The 15,489-nt window shown below is 58.3% G+C and overlaps 4 protein-coding genes across 4 annotated transcripts; 1 reads left to right on the plus strand and 3 right to left on the minus strand.

The window, feature by feature from the left end:
* Positions 1 to 4,030: 4,030 nt before the first annotated feature.
* On the minus strand, positions 4,031 to 4,834 carry MYCTH_2307672 (uncharacterized protein). Its single transcript, XM_003664604.1, has 2 exons — positions 4,403 to 4,834; positions 4,031 to 4,331 (listed from the first exon to the last, which is right to left on the minus strand). The coding sequence occupies exons 1-2, from the start codon at positions 4,733 to 4,735 to the stop codon at positions 4,041 to 4,043; spliced, it is 624 nt and encodes a 207-aa protein (XP_003664652.1). The 5' UTR covers positions 4,736 to 4,834; the 3' UTR covers positions 4,031 to 4,040.
* A 3,419-nt stretch (positions 4,835 to 8,253) lies between these two features.
* MYCTH_2307676 (uncharacterized protein) lies at positions 8,254 to 9,676 on the minus strand. Its single transcript, XM_003664605.1, has 3 exons — positions 9,433 to 9,676; positions 9,237 to 9,363; positions 8,254 to 9,172 (listed from the first exon to the last, which is right to left on the minus strand). Exons 1-3 carry the CDS (start codon positions 9,559 to 9,561, stop codon positions 8,373 to 8,375), a joined length of 1,056 nt encoding a protein of 351 aa, XP_003664653.1. The 5' UTR covers positions 9,562 to 9,676; the 3' UTR covers positions 8,254 to 8,372.
* A 148-nt stretch (positions 9,677 to 9,824) lies between these two features.
* On the plus strand, positions 9,825 to 10,995 carry MYCTH_2307677 (uncharacterized protein). Its single transcript, XM_003664606.1, has 3 exons — positions 9,825 to 10,031; positions 10,172 to 10,398; positions 10,509 to 10,995. The coding sequence occupies exons 1-3, from the start codon at positions 9,989 to 9,991 to the stop codon at positions 10,818 to 10,820; spliced, it is 582 nt and encodes a 193-aa protein (XP_003664654.1). The 5' UTR covers positions 9,825 to 9,988; the 3' UTR covers positions 10,821 to 10,995.
* A 1,133-nt stretch (positions 10,996 to 12,128) lies between these two features.
* MYCTH_2307682 (uncharacterized protein) lies at positions 12,129 to 14,250 on the minus strand. Its single transcript, XM_003664607.1, has 2 exons — positions 13,066 to 14,250; positions 12,129 to 12,918 (listed from the first exon to the last, which is right to left on the minus strand). Exons 1-2 carry the CDS (start codon positions 14,120 to 14,122, stop codon positions 12,326 to 12,328), a joined length of 1,650 nt encoding a protein of 549 aa, XP_003664655.1. The 5' UTR covers positions 14,123 to 14,250; the 3' UTR covers positions 12,129 to 12,325.
* Positions 14,251 to 15,489: the final 1,239 nt, after the last annotated feature.

Below are 15,489 nucleotides of genomic sequence, written 5' to 3' on the forward strand. Positions count from 1 at the left end.
CCAGAACCCGTCGTGTTCGAAGAGAAAGATGGTTGCCAAGGAGGAGACGTGACTTCTTTTCCATTTCATCGTATTGTCCAGACAAAAGTAAACGTGAGCCTAATCGTGATACGAGCCGAAACCGAGAACGCCGTGGAAGAAACCCGATGTCGTATCGTCTTGATCCCGTGTCCGGAGCGGAAAAGACTAAGGAGATGGTAAATGGACCAGAAGCCATGCGTTGCCGAACAAAGAGAACCCGAAAACTTGACCGACTCCCCAATGTGTGGTACGAAAGATGCGCATTAAGCGACCGGCGCGACGGGAGCAACCGCCGGGGCGGGCATGGCCTGGGCGTTGTTCACGTCGACCTCGGGCTGGATCTCGTTATTCGCGCCGGCCCGCTTCGGGCAGTCACGCGAGATGTGGCCGGCCTCACCGCACTGGTAGCAGGTCTTGCCGGCCGTGTTGAGGGGCCCGCCGTTAGGGGCGGTGCAGTCGCGCGAGATGTGGCCGAGCTTGCCGCAAGCATAGCACTTCATCGCCTGCGCCTGGCAGTCGCGAGCGAAATGGTTCGGGCCACCGCACTTGTAGCACGTCGCCGGACGGGGGCCGGCGAACCCGCCCCGTCCAGGGCCGAAGCCGCCGCGACCGACAACTCCACCTCGGCCGAGACCGGGAACCGGGGGATTGGGGCAGTTGCGCTGAGGGATAGTTAATACCTCGCGGGGTTAATCTGTCAATTATTGGGAGAGGAGGGGAAAGGAAGAGAGGGGAACACACAGCCAAGTGGCCAATGGAATCGCAGTTGTAGCACCGGCTGCCGGCGCCAGCGCCGCTCAGGCGGAGAGTAGGGCACTCGGCCTGGACGTGTCCAAGACCCTGGCAGTGATAGCACTGCTTCGCCTTGGTGGTGCGCGGCATCGGGCACTCATTCGACTCGTGGTTCGGCTGCTTGCCTGTCTCCGGGGTCAGAACACACACACACACATATATATATAACACATTGCCGTGCCGGGGACCTACAGTTGTAGCAGAGCCGGTGAGGCGAGGCGCAGGCCTCGGCATGGTGACCAAGCTCACCGCACTTGTAGCACGCCCGACGGGAGACCGACGACATCTTTGATCAACTGGGGGTCTGCGATTGCGTTAGCATGCCGTCGCAACTAGCCACCCATTCCCTCGCGACAACGCTTGCAAGCGGCGCATTGGTCCCTCTAAAAAGCCGGCGCTGAACCTGGAGTCCCAAAACTGCGGCGCGCACCAACTCGGTGAGCAACCCGATTCTGCCCCTGGTCCCGGTGGTGTCCTTGGTCCCTGATGGGATGCTGTCTGGACTGGGGGCGTCGATGGCTCCTCATTGCGGCGCGCACGCGAGGCGGGTTCCGCAGCGTCGGGACGTTGTGCAACCCGACCGCTCGGCAGGGTCGAGGAAATTGCCGTCCAAGGAAGCCACACGCCGCATGCGGTCGAACCACGCTACGAGCGGTGTGGATGGAACAGATGTGTTTGTTTGAGCGAGGCGGCCCATCCATCCAATAATGTGCGCATCTGGTTTTTGCATCTCGTGGCGCCTCCGCGATCCAGCAGCACCGGGTCTTCGATATTGGCCTTGCGAATGCGACGAAAATTCCAGGCGCCACAACCGTCTCGATATGCGCGTGCATGCAAAACGTGTCTCTTCCACACAACGTCGAAGGTTCGGGTGATGGGCGGGTGCTGCTGAAGATAGTGAAGAATTGGACTGACCTTTTTCGAAAAATGGCAAATAGATGAGCCCAACGGCCTCGACAGACAACTGCAGCCTCGACCTTGCTTCCTTTCCGACTTCGGTTCCGACTTCCTCACCGACAACACCGGTGATAAGGTTTCGTTTATGCGCTTCAAACAACAGGACACTGTTGCAGATGGAAGGGGGAGGAGAGAGCGAGACGGAACAAGCGGGACAACGAGGGAGGCGGGCAGTCGGGGGGGGGGAAACGAGGGATAGCACAGCTTGGGCAAGAGCAAAAAGAATCGGAAAAAAAAAATGGAAAGAGACTTGCGAGTGACCTGCCACGTCTGGGTCCACGATCTCAAACGGCCAGCAATTGGCGGGGCAATTACACGCAAAAGCGGGACTTGGCAGCCATAGGGCGGAAGATGAGAAGGTATCCCACTTGTACCCTCATCCGAGGGGCGAGGGCGACTTCCAGTTTTCGGCTAGGCGGGCGTGGAGCGCTGTTGGCCCTTGCACCCTAACAGTACGCTAGCGCGCAGCATGACGGAAGCGCAGCATGGTCCTCTGGTCTGTCTGGCCGGCCGCTTCACGCTTGCCGCTGCAGCACCCTGGCTGCCTGGGTGGGAACTGGAACATCTGGCACAGGGCACATAGGGCAAGAAAGCCTCAGCTCCCAGTGAAATGGGCACGCTGCGCAGTCAGAGGGCTAAAAATTCTTGGTCCTCGGCGTGATGCTGACCCACTGAAACCGAAGGAGAAGGTCAGCCGCGGTTGTGAATTGGCTCCACCCCTGACTCGTGCTTCCCGACAGCAACAAACACCATTGAACCGCCATCTACCGGATCACACTGATAGTTCCCTCGAAGGGATTGGTCCTATTCTGGAGTACCCGCACTGCCTGGCCGTTCCTGCATCAATTTTCGTAAGTCCCTTATCCGTATGTTTTTTCGGTATTTGGTCAGCGTCTGCAATGCCCGCAGGTGTTCCTCTCTCTGTTACCTTCCAAACGCCCCGATTGTTTCGGAAAACGGCTTGTTGTAATGTGCGCTTGTCACGGTCCGAGACGCCGGACTCTGGTTTCGGGTCTCACCGTACGAAGTACATACAATGGTGTAATCCGTAGTGTAATCCGTGTGTATTTTTACTGCGTTGTATGTCGGCAATACACGACTTGTCGTCGTTGCTTGTTGTGGACCCTGGGGCGGGGCGCCCGCCATCCCAGTTTCCAACGGATATGTATGTATGTACCTCCGTACAGTACAAGTAGTTGTACGAAGTAGTTTAACCTTGTAAAACACGCGTTCCGCCACGGGGACTCAGAGAACATTGTCTATTTTTTTTTTGTTAGTACGCAGTAGTAAGAGTAGTGAACGTCGTTTTGCCGCCACGGCAGGGGCCGCCGGGGTTGCGCTGAGTGAGCTTGCCGCGTTTTGTGATTGTGCTGGTGCGCGGGCTGAACCCCGCTGCAAAGCAGCTAAAAAATCCCTGCCTGCCACGACCCCCCTCGCCTTGCCCAATCATGCCCAACCCAGCCGACCGCGCCGCATTCTCAGCATCATCTTAACCCGTCCAGGCAGGAAGCAGCGAGGTCAGAGGGTCCGGAAAACCCCAAAAAGGGTAGACAAAGGGTGATCTTGCATTCGGGTAAGCCCGTAAAAAGGGTTGCCCTCAAGTGGTCCGGGGGGGAGGGGGGAGGGCGCGCTCGCGGCGGTTGGTCAATTATTAATGACTGCAAAGCAAGCTGATCCCGTGGGCTGAAGTGGCTGGAGGAGTGCGGTCGGACCCGCGAGCTGAGACCGTTGCATTTCCTCAAGATGACGGAGGAGTTTTGATTATGGTCTGATGCACGGAGAGTGATAAAGCCAATCACAGCTGGCCGGGCTTGGCTCGGGGGTTCCACGCTGCTCCGGCCTCGGTGCTGGCGGAACGGGCGGCCGGGATGTCTTTCGCCTCGGCTTCTCGCCGAGGGTCGGAACTGTCCCGATATGCGTTCGCGAACCTCGAGCACAACAACAACAACAAAATAAATCGAAAACAGGAAGAAAAGGAAAAAAAAAAAAAAAAACTTCCAATGGCCTCTCGAACTCTCGAGAATAATCGGTTTATAACTCGTACGCCCGGTACGCTGCTGCTGCTGCTGCTAGAGGATGAAGGATGAAAGCGGATGTGTTGTATATACATGTTACAACAACCAAAAAAAAAAAAAAAAAAACGCCAAAAGAGGAACTACGTCTCGACAGCCAGATATACCCGAGTATGAAAACGCGCCTTCACGGGCCGTCCTGCTCCCGAACAGTAGCAGCCCGTCCGGTCCCGAGATGATCTCGGGGATTCTCACATCTCACACCCACGTCCCTGACATCCCGGTCTGGGACGGATGCGGAAGCCCTCCTGGAGCGGTATTCGCCGGTGTTGGTGGTGCGATGGACCTCGGCCGGGCGTCGACGACGTAGCTGACACCGTCATCGGACGAGTAGGACGGCGGGCGCGGGATCTGCGTGCGAGCGCCGCTCTGCGAGCTCGCCGTGCTCCCGTCAGGGCCGGAGCCGTCCGGGCCGCTGAGCTCCGACACCTCGTCCAGCGGTGGTGCGTGCTCATTGCGCACCCAGTACAAGCGGTCGGGATCGACCCTCTGCAGTAGCGAGTTATCTTTTCGTTAGCAGAACGCCCCCCTCGACGAAAAGATTCGAGAGAAGAACTTACCACGCTCTCCCTCCAGACACCGTAGGCCGGCGGCCCGGTCTTGGTGGCCTCGCTCTCGATGCCCGCAGCCTCCTCGTCCCGGGCGAGCACGACGGGGATGGGCTCGCGCGGGATGGCGTAACCGCCCGGGGCGATGACGGCGGATATCTGTCCCCGTTCTACCATCTGGTTGCGCTTACGCGCCTTGAGCACCAGCATGCCGAGGCGGACCAGGCTGTGGCAGAAGAAGATGGCGACGAAGAGGAGGATGAGGATCAGTAGGATGGTGAACTCGTTGCTCGTGACGTGCTTGGTCAGAGACAGCGAGAGGTCTGCGCCCGTCCCGTCATCCATCGTCAGCCATCGTCAGCCATGCGGGCTCCCTTGTTTTGACTCTCCCTGCCTGGAGAAGCAAGTGGTCTGCGTGGTAGGTATGGGGTGGTTTGTTTGTTACTCACAGATGGATAGCGTCAGTGCGAGAAACGTGCCCGAGACGAAGCAGCGTAAAATCTGCGAGCGTACGCGGCGGGACTTGATCCAGGGGAAGCAGAACAAAAAGTGCTTGGGCGGCGGGCGCCGGCCCGACGACCTGCTGCCCCGCGAGGAAGATGGCGACGAGGCCGACGATCCTTCCGCTCTCCGCCTCCTCTCCCGCCGCGCTCTCCTCTCGCTGCGGCTTTCGTCATCCCTCGACGACCGATGACTTCCTGACCTCTCCGACCTCCCCGACCGTCTCGATCTCCCAGACCTCCCGGACCTCCCGGACCTCTCCGAGCGCCGCGACCTCCCGCTGCCGCTCCTTTCCCCCTCTCTTCGTCGTCGCCTCCTCCTCCTCATCCGCTCCCGGTGCTGCGCCCTATCGGTCCCGGTCCCGTCGTCCTCATCGTCGCCAGACGACGAACCCGCATGCCCCCCTCCCCCTTCAGACCGCGACCGCGCCCGCGACCGCAGGACCGCCGGCTCCGGCACCGCCACGCCCGCCGTCCCGGGCCTCGTGGGCGGGCCGTTGGACCCCTGGGTCCAGGTTCGGTCCAGGTTCGGCAGGTGCAGCCTGGTCCCGGGCAGGCGGAGGTCCCGATCGCCGATGCGGAACTCCGGGCTCTTGGGCGTCTCCGGGTCCGCCCCGCCGCCGTCGATGACCGTGTCCGGCGCCCCGCGGAGGCCGACGCCCGAGTAGTGGCTGCTGCTGGGGCGGATCGAGAACCCGTAGAGCGGTTCTTGGTGCTCCTGTTCCTGATGTTGATGGCGGCGGGTAGAGGAGGAGACGCTGCTGAAGAAGGAGGGGATGGCCGGGCGGAATCGGTGCAGGAAGCGCGTGTTCGGGGTCCTGCGCTCGGCCATCTCGGGGGTGTTGGTGGCGGCGGCGGGAGGGGCGGCCAAGCCTGCTTCGAGGTCGTCCGAGTCGGACGAGTAGGAGCCCTGGATGGTGTGGTTGTCGGAGGGGTTTAGGCGGGGTGAGAGCGGAGCGCGGTCATCGTAGGGATCGGCATTGGAGTTGTTGTTGGTAGTTGCTGTTGTTGTTGTTGTTGTTGACGATGCCGCCGTGGGGCGGTTGAAGAAGTTGAAGGCGTTCATCTTGTTTCCGGTCGGGGGTTGGACAAGCAGGTAGGTATATTACGATCGGATGGCAGCGTCTCCGCGACGTGCTCCCTCTTGATGCGGTCCCCTGCCGCCTTCTGGTTTTGCTCCTCCTCCCAAGGTTTCGCCCGCGTTCACTTCTCTGTTTGGTAATGTTGTTGTGGTGAGGACGCCCTGCGTGGCCTCCTCCGTCTGTTGATATTCGACTCCTGGCCAAATGCGGGCGTGGATAAGGACACAGAGGATTATCTCGTACGGGCGTTCGAGCTTGCCTAGATGTTTTGAGGCGACGAGTCGAGGTTCGTCAAGTGTAGAAAGGGAAAAGGGGACACGAGTGTGGGTATCATGAACTCCTTATGCTCCGTGGTAGCATCCCAAAGAATAAATGAAGCAAAGCAACGCCGTCCAATGAACTCAGGCCCCCAGAGCCCTGTGCTGAATGCAGTCCCGAATCAGAAAACAGAGAAGGAAATGCTGGACGGCCACAAACCCGGCGCTGCCGTCTTGTATGTCGCCCCGTTGAAGAATATGGAGAAGGGTGTGGAAACGAAAGACCGAAAACAAAAAACAAAAACAAAAACAAAAACAAAAAAAAAAAACGCATCGCCAGCGATGACTCGGGCCCTAATGCAGGTGACTGCGGCCTTCAACAACAAACGAGAGAACAAAAGCCTGAAAGTAGGGATCGAAGTCTGGATCGTGCACGCGGGAAGCGTTCCATAGGCGGGCGGACCACCGTGTTTTGTTTCGGGGTATGCGGGGACGTTGTGCCCCAAGGCCCCCGCGAGCTGTCGACTGGCTGGCAGTGTCCCGAAGACGGGCGAGCCACTGCAGCACAGGGTGCACAGATCACAGGTTCGACGCGATGGAAAGAAATATCATGGATGGATCTCGGGACTCTGCTATACTGTAGCAGGGGAGCGCCGTCGACTCGAGTCGACGATACGGGGCCGAAGGTGAGACTCTGGATGCAGGGGGCTGAGGCCACTGCTGCGTGCAAGCCACCCATCGCTTCCGGAACGTTGCAGCACCAAAAAAAAGGCTTGGAAGGAAGGGTTCAAGGCAGGGCGAGCGAATCTCCCGGACGCGCGGGATATCACTACTGTGTATGTATGTACAATGTCGAGCCCCTGCATCCAGAGAAAAACAGCCCTGCATCTCCCTCTCATCAACACGCATCCATCCCTCGGCGAGAAGTTCCTTTGCTGGCTGCGAAGGCCTCACTAAGGTACTGTAGGTATGCATCGACCAGTCCGCTTCCCGAATCATCTTTGCTTCGCCCCTCGCCCGGCAGTTCAGATGCTTTATGCTCGTTCATCGCCAGCCAACCATTCTTCCCTCGCCGCCCGTCCCATACTAGTATTTTTACGATTCGCTGACAACGGCGCAGGCGATTTCATGATGCACGGCCTCCAGTACTATAGTGTACGCCAGAAGGGGGCGGTTGCGCCCGAACGATTGGCTCACACGAAACCGACCGCCTGAAGCAAGGGCGGGGCTTCCACCAGCGTTTCAGGAGTGACCCCCGGCCGGCCTCCCAAGAGCTCGGCTGTCCCGTGCTGCGCCGCTGGTTGCACGGCATACTCGTACGACTGCAAGGTAAGTTAGTGTAGTACTGCGTAGTACGGAGTACTATGACGGCAACTCGGAGAATAAAATGACGCTATGATTAGTGTAGGCGAGACAATGGAACGTCGAGCCAATAACTCTTTCTACGCATCGCGAGGGGTGCGAAGAAACCTGCCATGAGCGAGGGTCGAACACCTGTCCGCCCCACAGCTGTGTATTACTGCCCAAGTCAAGTGTGTTGGGTCAATGCCCGCTTAGTACTCGAGACTGAGCGTTGCCAAAAGCACCAGGCGAATCCGTCTTGCGAGAGGTTGCAATCACCCTGATATAGCTCGAGAGATTCGGTCTGGATTGATGGAATCTCGTTGAGATTGGGTATCATGTTCGCGAGCCGCTCTTCCCCCCCCCCCCCCCCCCCCCTTTTTGGGTCGAAGCCGGTTCCTGCTCCTATTCGTGCCTCCTGCTCCCTTGACGGTGCGTCAGGATAAGGTTGGCTCCCATGTCGTTGGGACTCGGCTGAACCGACTTGGTGACAGAAAACGGGTTTCGCACCAAGACATTACGGACGACCAGTTGGAGGCCGTTCCCCGTAGAGGACGCTCCCATCGGCCTTAAACACTGCCATCATCATTCGTTTGACCCCTTCCCCAGCCATTCAACGTCCGACCTTCTGGCTGCGACAGAACCAGGTCTCCCCTTCCAGAACCGGCGTCCCCGGAAGCTCTGAGAGAGCCCGCACCACCTGTGCGGCGACATATTGAGTCTCTTCTTGGTGGATTTGTCTCACTTGAGCTCGCCCAGCAACATTGTCCTATCGGAAGACGCGGAGAGAACTGCGACAATGTTAGCAAAGGGGGAAACGAGGCAGTAGGGTCCGGGGATACTGACTGATGGGCGCGTCTCCTGGCGCAAACTCGGCGCAGTTGACAGTCCCCTTGTGCCCGGGCAGCTTGTAGAGCAGCTTCCCGGAATCGCTGCCCCAGATCACCACCGTGCCGTCGCCGGCACCTACAGCAATCTTCTTTCCATCCGAGTCCCAGCTTCCGCGGATCAAGTTCTTCTCCAAGCCTAGCGGCGCCCCGTCAAACGTGCGGATGTGCCGCTCGGCCGGGGCAAATGGCCTGATGTCCCACGTCCTCGCGGTCGAATCCATCGCGTAGGAGAGCAGCTGCTGGCCGTCCGGCGATACCCGCAGCGAGGTTACCGTGTCGGTGTGGCCCAGCATCGAGTGCACCAGCGCCTTCTTCCGGATGTCCCACACCTTGATGTCGTTGTCGATGCCGCCCGAGTAGATCTCGTTGCCGGCCTCGGAGATGGCCACCGCAGTGATGGGGAACTCGGTCTCGATGTAATCGACGGCGTGCTTCGTCCTCGGATCCCAGATGCCGATCGTCCCGTCGTCGCTCCCGCTGATCAGCAGCTCCTCGCCGCGCTTGCTGATGTCCATGGAGTTGATGATCTCCTCGTGCCCGATGTACCGCCGTATCCTCTGTCCAGACGTAAGGTCCCAACTCGCAAGATGCATGTCGGCGGAAGCGGAGAAGAGGATGTCGGAGTCGCGGGACCACTGGAGGTCGAGAATAGCGCCGCGGTGACCGCTGAGCACGCCGTAATTTTCGCAGTCGCCGTATGTCCGCCAGAGCACTGCCGTTGTTGATCCATTAGCGTCTACATTTCCCATGCTCATGCACCCAACGCAGACACGCACTGATTGTCCTGTCCATGGAACCCGACGCGATCAGGTTCCCGGTTGGGTCGAACTTGGCCGCAAAGATCTCCCCGGTGTGGCCGGATAGCTCCATCAAGGGCGCCTGTAACGCGCTCGTCCGGGGGGCCTGTGATTTCCGCCATCAGCAAACAACCCAGGCCCATAGTTCCTCTGCTGTTAAGACGCTGGAGCATACCGCCTGGATGAGCGCGCCGCTCCCCGGTGCGCCTGGGCGAGTGAGGGCGCGGCTCGAGCCCACGTTCTGCCTCTTGACCACCAATTGCCCATCGCTCGGGTCGTCGGGAGCCGGTCTCTTTTCTGACATGGTCTCAAAATTGATATGGGATAGCGGCTCGGTGTGGTTTGTCCGGGGTGATGGGCGAGGTGAAGATGCGAATCGAGCTCGGAACTTGTTGAATTGGTCGGTAAGTCGACTCTAATTAGGTCTCGCACAAGAAACATCCAAGCTTCCCAAGAAGTTGGATTTTGGATGGATGGCCCGTGCTCGCAGATTCAACGCGCTGCTCCCGTCCCCACATGCGCACCCTTGTAGCTTGCCGCTGGGGGGTGGGATCTGAAGCCCAGTGCCCCGGACAAGTCACCAATGCGCATCGATCCCAGTCAACAACATCCCGCGAGCTTTCACGACCCAAGCTACTCTCTCTCGAAACTAGCACGCTTTGTTCAGGAGTTTCTTTAAGAGCATTTTACTACCTTGTCTGAGAATACGTGCACCTTGACCTCAGTCCACAATGGCGTCGAGTAAGGCCTCCCGGCTTGGGGAAGAGTACGTCGCAAGAAGGCACCCCCGACTGACTCCCCAAAACTGCCCCTCCATATGCACAAGCTGATCGCGACGCTCCTTCATTCTAGGGTCTGGAAGTAAGAACAACATGGCAAGATCCCACGACACCGCAACCCGCTCGCTAACAGACGGAGGACACGGATGGACAAGGTCAACGCCGAGCTGGTTGTCCTCACATACGGCACCATCGTCGCGCAGCTCTGCAAGGACTTTGACAGCGACTACGTCGAGGTCAACAAGCAACTCGACAAGATGGGCTACAACATTGGCCTGCGGCTGATCGAGGATTACCTGGCCAAGTCCAACACGGTCAGGCGGTGTTCCAACTTTCGGGAAACAGCAGAGATGATCGCCAAGGTGGGTTCGGGCCGGCGCCCGCGCCCTTGCGCTGCACGCACAGCTTTGATTCCCGTGCCACTTCAAGTCTGACAATGGCCCGATGGGGGGGAGGTGGGGTGGTTTTGCAGGTCGGTTTCAAGATCTTTCTCAACATCACGCCCACCATAACGAACTGGACGAGCGACGGCAAGCAGTTCTCGCTCGTCTTCGACGAGAACCCGTTCGCCGACTTTGTCGAGCTTCCGGACGACGGCCGCGCCCAGGACGAGCTGTGGTACTCCAACATACTCTGCGGCGTGCTGCGGGGCGCCTTAGAGATGGTCCAGATGCAGGTGGAGGCCCACTTCGTCAGCGACGTGCTGCGGGGGAACGACACGACCGAGATGCGCATCAGCCTGATACGGTACATTGACGACGAACTGCCGCCAGAAGACGACTAGGTGTTCTACAGGGGGTAATTCAGTGGGGGGAAGGTCATTAATTGGTTCTGGTTTACATGCGAAGCGAACGTATGCGTTCTGCAAGAGGCAAGTGATCAGGCGCAACAAGGCGCCGCTCGACGCCGCTGGCCGTTTTGGGCCGACCGTTCCGAGTTTCAGTCGGATAGGGTCATGGGGGCGTGGAACTACCCCGCCAGCCGTTCTTATCGAGGGAGAAACCTCGGGCCGGCCCTGTGGAAGCAATGTGAATTTTATACACTAGGCCGGCGTTAGTGCCGGCGCCGACCGATCGGCATGGCCGGCGAGTCCCGGTGGTGTATAGGGAAGCCGGCCCAGCGAGCCGACCGATCATGAAACTAGCGCTTGGCTCACGGTATGCATATATATACCTACGAGACAGAATACCCGGCCTGCGAGGCGACGTCAACCGTATTCTGGTAGCCCACCCGTTTCAGAATGGCTTGCAGTGTCTTCGGTTGAGGAAACACACATCGGCGAACCAACCAACCCATGGATATGTGCAAAGGGACATGGCTTTTCAACCACCGCGCTGTCCATCGCGTTTAAATCAACCATTTTAGAACACCGTGTGCGCCGTCCGAACTACGCAATACATGCCAGCCATTTTTCTCTAGTTGTGTCTTATGGTCCGTCCGTTGACGCGCGGTCAGGCTCAAGCAGTATCAAACCTGGGAAAGCTTGTCTCCTACCAATCCGCACCAGGATGGGACGTTGTGTCACGCAAGTCTCCGACCGGGCGGGGGGCGGCTGAAAATAAAGCAACGAAGTCGCCTTGCGTCTGATTATTCCAGGGTCGGTCTCGAAAGTTATTGTTGGCTTTGGGAACTAATACTTCGGTACTGTTTAGAGCAACTTGACTTGAACTCGGACAGCGAACACAATATGAGAAGAATAAGATGCAGAGTATAGTAATGAATTCGAGAAATATGGCATTTTCGTCAGTTTACAGGGCTTTTATATGACCGTTAACGGAAAATATAATGTAGGAGAAAGAGCGAAATGTGTCGAGGAAAGAGGGCGCGCAGAGAAAATATTCATGTTGCCAAGAGTAAACTGGTGAAGTTGTTGGTGGAGCGGGCCGAAGGCCGATCCCGCGTACGCCAGCCAAGAAGGAGGAGAGAGTGTGGGCTGTTGTGGTGGGGCACCACCAGCCAGCCTTGCCCGAACTTCGAAGCGCGGAATTATCCGTGTTCTGGGTAGTTATATCACAGAATCGTGGACACCTGACAATGTGCTATGCTTGGCCGAGTTAACAGATTGCACCAGGGACAATGTGAAAAAAAAAATTGACGGCATTTTTTTTTTTTTTTAGCGAGAGCATGGTTTTTGATTTGGTCAAGTTCTCTCTCGCTGGTACAGATTAGGTAGGTGGGTAGGTACTGTACAGTAGGTAGGTAGGTAGCATTGTTTGTTTCCGCTGTTGGCCGATTCCTGCAAGGTGATAAGGCCAACCCAAGGTGGCCCCAACTCCAACTCTTCCAAAACTAAGCACGCTCCCTGTCCTTGGCGGCCTGGTTCAGCACCTCGGCATGGTCGATGCCGTGGGTGGTGCCCGAGCGCAGGATGACGTCGCGCACCCACTGACCGCGCGGGCGCATCTCGACCTTGAACGGCTTGGGCAGCGTGACGAAGCCCTCTGTGCAGTTCGCGGGGGTGATTTCTGCCGTGATCTTTGGCCTCTGGCCGGTGGCCTCGTTGATGCCCGGCTCGACGTCGAAGGCCCAGAGCATGCGGGCCATCTGGATGAAGAGCTGGTTGCGGGCGATGATGCGGCCGGTGCAGATGCGGCGCCCGAACCCGAAGCCCGTCTGGGGCAGGTCCTTGAGCGCCGAGACGTTGAGGCCGCACGCGTCGATCGTCGGCTCGGCCTTTACGTCTTTCTCGTCAACCATCCATCGTTCGGGCATGAAGTCGTCAACGTCGGGCCCAAACACGGATTCGTCGCGCGTGATGGCGAAGGCGTTGGCCAGCACGATCGAGTTGGCGGGGATGTGATAGCCCATGTAGCTGTCCTGGACCTTGATGAAGTGCGGCACGCCGCCGACCACCACGGGGCGCCACCGCAGCGTCTCGCACACTGCCGATCGTACTAGTTAGGAAAAGGGGAGATCCACAAAGAAAAGGAAAAAGAAAAAGGAAAAAGAAAAAGGAAAAAGAAAAAGGGAAAAAAAGAAAGAAAAAAAAAGAAGAAAAGTTTCTAGAAAAAAAAAAGGGGGGGACCAACCAATAGCATCAATGTACGCCAGTTTGGGCCGGTCTTCGAACGTGGGCAGCCGATCTCTGCCAACGACCTCTTCGAGGAGCTTCTGTGCCTTGGGGACCCAGCTCGAGCCCGTGGTGATCCAGGCGACGATGAACCAATCCAGCGCCACGGTGGAGGTGTCGAGGCCGGCGTCGGCGAGGATGCCCAGGTCAAAGGCGAGCTCGACCTTGGGCATGTCCCGGCCCTCGGGCGACTGCTTCATGTGCTTGCTGAAGTTCCAGCCCGGGTTGGTCAGGCCCTTGTCGAGGTTGCCGAGGTGCAGCCGGCACTCGAGCTCGTACAGCTCGTCCGCCTCCTTCTTCCAGGGCGCCAGGAAGCGGGGGAGGTAGTTGAGCGAGGGGAACGAGTCGACCAGGTAGGCGCCCACCTGGCCGGTCCGGGCGAACTCGGCCTGCACTCGCTTGCCGTCCATGAGCTCCTTCTCGTACCCGGTCCGCAGGCGGTAGCCGTAGTTGACCGTGTAGATGAAGCTGGCCATGGCCCGCTCGAAGTGGTGGTGGAAGTCGACCCCCTTGGCCCCGACCTCGTCGTACTCGGCCAGCACGTCAAAGAGCAGCTGCCGCGACTCCATGTCCTGCAGCGGCCGGTACGAGCTCGCGGACCGCAGGTTGAGCAGCGGCGCCTCCATTCGCTGGTGCAGCCGGTACCGCTCGTCGTACTGCCGGAGCAGCATGTGCATGCCCCGTGTGACCAGCTCGCCCGACATGACCATGCGCGGCCGGTCCGAGTACCTGGCGCTCCGCTTGTTGAGCAGGTCGTGGGCGGCCTGGTGGGTCGACAGGATGATGAGCGGCTGCCCGCCCATGCTGAGATGCATTATGGGACCATACTTCTTGCTCCAGTGGTACAGCTGAAACCACTGGAGGCTCTTGGGCAGCTGGTGCAGGTTTCCAATCAGCGGCGCCGGCTTGGGCCCGGGGGGCAGAGGGTGCGGCGGGCGGCGTGTGAAGAGCACCCGGACGACGACCAGGAGGACGACGGCGCCGAGGAGGAGTTTGATGTCTGGAATCAGGGGCATGGCGGCTCCTTCCGAAAAAAAAAGAAAAGAAAAAAGAAAAACAAGACAAAAAACCAAGACAATGCGACCACGCACACCGGGGGGGAGGGGGGTTCAGCACCCTCGTGGCTGCTTACGGAGTACCCAAGAGCGTCTTCTCTCCTACCCTTAAATCCTTCTGCCACGGCCCCCGAGCTTTCAGCCCCCTCTCCCCCTCCCCTCTCGGACGCCCGGAAGGATTCCCCGCTAGTTCTGCCTCATTTGTCCCAGTCCGAATCCGTCAGGGCGGGCATAGTGATCAACTGATAACTACCTCCAAAGGGAGGGAAAAGGGGGGGGGGGGGGGAAGGGGGTCCGGGGCGAACCAGCCCAATTGCACAGATGCGGCCGGCAAACACGAAATAATGCATACACAATATCTTAGACTAGCAGTCCGCTACCGACTAATCCGTTTACACTACGGGATGCACTAGTCAGTGTGCACTACACTAGTGTAGGGCCGTGGGCAGCGACCCCGCAAACCGTTCCGGAAGAGAACCACCGGATGATCTCCCGAGTGAACGGCCCCGGCGCCAACAGTATGTAAGACCGCCTCTAAAGTAACTCTCCCTCCAACCGGGTCCCTAGCGGTTCCACAGAGATATGAAGCCTCATGCAGTTGGCGCATGGGCAACAAGGGTCGGACCAGAACCCATTGGCTCGCGTAAGAACCCGAGCCAGCGGCTCTCCACCCAACCCTCCATGGTGAGAGGTTGTGCAGGCCTGGACCATGCCGAGCCAACATCAGCCCGAATGTATGGAGTGTTAACAGTATAGTAGGAGTGTGCGTCCGTATGTATGTACACGATGTGTAGTGTAGCCGTGTTGTACGGATCACATGTAGTGTAGTGTAGTGTAGTGTAGTAGTGTAGCAGTAACCTCCGCCCAAAAAAAAAGGTCTGCGGAGAATCAAAATGGTCTAAAGTTTCGTCCTTCAGCAGCAGAACTGGAGCCTGTTTTGCTTCATCTGCGACCTGAATGGTAACGGCCAAGTACGGAGGTGGGAGCCAATCCTCCAGGACAGGCCCCTTCCCTCCCTTTTGTTCGGCTTTAGCTAACACTAAACCGTTTCAGACCTACCACTCCCAGACGTTTGAGGCGCACCACGTGTACGGATTTCCCTGTCTCTGTACCCTGATAGACTCGAGACAATCAAAGCAGGCTCCCGATATCTGGCGGGAAGAACACCCCAGAAAGTGCAAAGTAAAAGGATGGTTGTAAGGCTATGAAGAGCTCTAATACCTGGAGATAGCTCGGAGGGTTATTCTTCAGCTTTCCCCTTTATATTTTTATCAGGCGTGCTAGCTTGCGGCTCGACCACAAGCTTTGGGGAAAAAAAGGAGGTAGTT

The sequence above is a fragment of the Thermothelomyces thermophilus genome, chromosome 4, assembly GCF_000226095.1.
Source record: "Thermothelomyces thermophilus ATCC 42464 chromosome 4, complete sequence".
Lineage (NCBI taxonomy): Eukaryota > Fungi > Ascomycota > Sordariomycetes > Sordariales > Chaetomiaceae > Thermothelomyces > Thermothelomyces thermophilus.